Genomic DNA, 3,055 nt, shown 5'->3' with positions numbered 1-3,055 from the left:
CACGGTCGATTTGTTTGTCCCCAAATGACTTTAATATGACCAAGAAAAACAGGGTCCCAAAGCACAGAGTCATCCCCTGGTAAATCCGGTGCCTCTGCTGCTTTGCAGGTGGCTCCCAGGAAAGTATGCTTCTGAGAACCGTCGTGGGCAGCCCTTGTTGGCAGGAGGGCATGGAGGGGAGGCTGGGCGCTTCTTTATTTGAGACTAGAGGATGCGGCGTTGGCGGCTGTCCCCCGTGGAGCGGTGGGGAAACCGCACGCGTGCAGTTTTGGACCCCCAGGAATCTTCACCCTTGTTTAAAAGCAGAAACGAAAACGGAAACGAAACACCACCACGGTATAATTGCGATTCTTTTTCTTTCTTTCTTTCTTTCTTTCTTTCTTTCTTTCTTTCTTTCTTTCTTTCTTTCTTTCTTTCTTTCTTTCTTTCTTTCTTTCTTTCCTTTTCTTCCTTCTGTGATCTATGAATATAAAAGTCTGGGTACTTAGGGTATGCGTTCCCCCCTCTTTCCTTGGATTAAGCACACACACACACCATACACACACACCATACACACACAGCACACACACACACAGCACACACACACAGCACACACACACACACACACACACACACACACACACGCACGTCTCCTTGGTCCGTCTCTCTCTCTTTTTTCCCCTCCGAAGGGCGAGCGTGGCCGGCTGTGGGCTCAGAGCAGGGCAGCGGGCCAGGGGCGGGCTCCGCTGGCGGCGGCGGCGGCGGCTGCGGCGGCGGCGGCGGCGGCGGCGGCTGTGGCGGGCGATGGAGGCTGCGGGCGGCGGCAGCCCTCGAGGGGGCGCGGCGGCCCCCGACCTCACTGCACACTCGTCGGCAGCCCGTGGTGAGGCGGTGGCGTGTCAGCGCTCACAGTGCCCACCTGTGAGTAGACGTCGTCGGGCGTCTGCTGCTGGATGCCGGGCGGCGTCATGCGCTTCTCCTTCTGGCGCCGGTTGCAGAACCACACCCGCACCACCTCCTTCTCCAGCTGCAGGCTGTCGGCCAGGTTGGTGATCTCCTGCGCCGAGGGCTTGGGGCACTTGAGAAAGTGGCTCTCGAGCGCGCCCTTGACGCTCACCTCGATGGATGTCCGCTTCTTGCGCTTGCGGCCTTGCGCCGCGATCTTGTCGATGCTCGTGGGGCTGCCGGTGCTCGAGTCCGCCTCCTCCAGCCACTTGTTCAGCAGTGGCTTGAGCTTGCACATGTTCTTGAAGCTCAGCTGCAGGGCCTCGAAGCGGCAGATGGTGGTCTGCGAGAACACGTTGCCGTAGAGCGTGCCCAGTGCCAGCCCCACGTCGGCCTGCGTGAAGCCCAGCTTGATGCGCCGCTGCTTGAACTGCTTGGCGAACTGCTCCAGGTCGTCGGACGTCGGCGTGTCCTCGTCCGAGTGCGGGTCGTGACTGTTGAGGCCAGGCCCCGCGCCCCCGCCGCCGTGGTGCGGCGGCCCCTGCGCGTGGTGCGGGTGCGGCGGGTGCGGGTGCGCGTGGTGGTGGTGGTGGTGGTGGTGCTCGGCCAGCTCGGGAGTGTCCCCGCGCACCAGCCCCGGGTGCACCAGGCTCTGGGCGCCGCCGCCCGCGCCGCCGCCGCCGCCGCCCGCGCCCGGGGGCGCGCTCAGCATGCCGTTCACCGTGAAGCCCCCGGGTTGCGAGTAGAGCAGGCTCTGCGGCGGCGGCTGCTGGCCGCCGGCCATGGACGGGAGGTGCGCAGCGGCGGCGGCGGCGGCGGCGGCAGCGGCGGCGGCGGCGGCGGCGCCCCAACCTCCCGGGTGGCCCTGGTGCGGCGGCGGCGGCGGCGGCCCGAGGTGCGGCGGCCCGCGGTGGTGCAGCGCGGTGCCCGCGTGCAGGTCGTCACGCCCGGCGCCGCCCTTCACGTCGGGGCCCTGCGGCGGCGGCGGCGGCGGCGGCGGCTGCTGGGGGCTGCCGGCCATGCCCACGGCGCTGCCCGACCACGGCGAGCTGGCCTCCACGGCGGCGGCGGCGGCAGCGGCGGCGGCGGCGGCGGCGTGGGGCAGGGCCGTGACCCACTGGTGTGCGTGGCTCAGCATATGGCCGCCGTTGCTGGCGGCCATGGCCCCCTGCATGAAGTCGCTCTGGACCATCTTGACGGAGGAAGGGTCCCCGCGGTAGGCGCCCGAGGTCACGGCGGCGCTGCCGGGCTGCATGCCGCCGCCGCCGCCCCCCGCGCCGCCGCCGCCACCGCCGCCGCCACCGCCGCCGCCGCCGCCGCCGCCGGCGCCCGCGGCGTCCGAGTGCACAATGGAGCCGGCCGCCAGCAGGCTGTTCCCCGGCAGGTAGGGGTTAGAAGCCGCCGTGGCCATGCCGCTCCGCTCCCGCCACCCCACCGCCGCCACCACCGCCGCCGCCGCCGCGGCCGCGGCCGCCGCCGCCGCCGCCGCCGCGCACCCCCCCCCCCCCGCCGCCGCCCGCCTCCGGCCCCCCCCCCCCGCTTCCCCCGCCCCCGCCCCGGGCCCCGGCCTGCCCCGCCGCCTGCGCCGCCGCCTCCGCCCGAGCCGCCGCCGCCCCCGCCGCCGCCGCCCCCGCCGCAGCGGCTCCCGGCTGCAGCTGCAAGGCCGCTCGGCAGGGCGCGGGGGTCGCCGGCCCGCCTTGGTCAGCAAGAGCCGCCGCAGCAGCCGCCGCCGCACCAACAGCGCTCTGGGGAGGGGGGCTCGCTTCCCGGGGCGCGCTCCGTGGCCGCCCCCTTCAGGGGGGGTCGGAGCCGCCCCCCAGCCCCTGCGCGAGCGGCTAGCTCCAGCAGGGCGCGCCGGGCGGGGCGCGGGCCTGCGCTGGGACGGTGTGGCCGGGCGCGCCGGCCCCGCGGCTCCGTGCTCCCCGGGGCGCGCGCGGGCTCGGTCCACCTGCTCAGCGAAGAGTTGCCCCGCGACAACAAAGGACGCAGCCGCTCCTGTTCCTCCCGGGCCAAACTATGGCTGGCCGCGGGCCGGCTCCGTGCCTGCCCCGGCGCGCGCTGCTCTCTCCCGCCGCTCAGGTACGCATCTCACGCGCTGCCCCTGCGAGTAGTCAAACTTTTCCAGTCCTCC

At 71.4% G+C, this 3,055-nt stretch overlaps 1 protein-coding gene across 1 annotated transcript; it reads right to left on the bottom strand.

Moving 5' to 3' along the window:
- Nucleotides 1-353: 353 nt before the first annotated feature.
- POU3F3 (POU class 3 homeobox 3) lies at nt 354-2,419 on the bottom strand. Its single transcript, XM_055121742.1, has one exon. The coding sequence runs from the start codon at nt 2,333-2,335 to the stop codon at nt 836-838; it is 1,500 nt and encodes a 499-aa protein (XP_054977717.1). The 5' UTR covers nt 2,336-2,419; the 3' UTR covers nt 354-835.
- Nucleotides 2,420-3,055: the final 636 nt, after the last annotated feature.

This window comes from Sorex araneus, chromosome X (genome assembly GCF_027595985.1).
Source record: "Sorex araneus isolate mSorAra2 chromosome X, mSorAra2.pri, whole genome shotgun sequence".
NCBI classification, from domain to species: Eukaryota; Metazoa; Chordata; class Mammalia; order Eulipotyphla; family Soricidae; genus Sorex; species Sorex araneus.
Note: the sequence above shows the minus strand (reverse complement) of the source record. Positions and strands in the feature narration are given on the sequence as shown.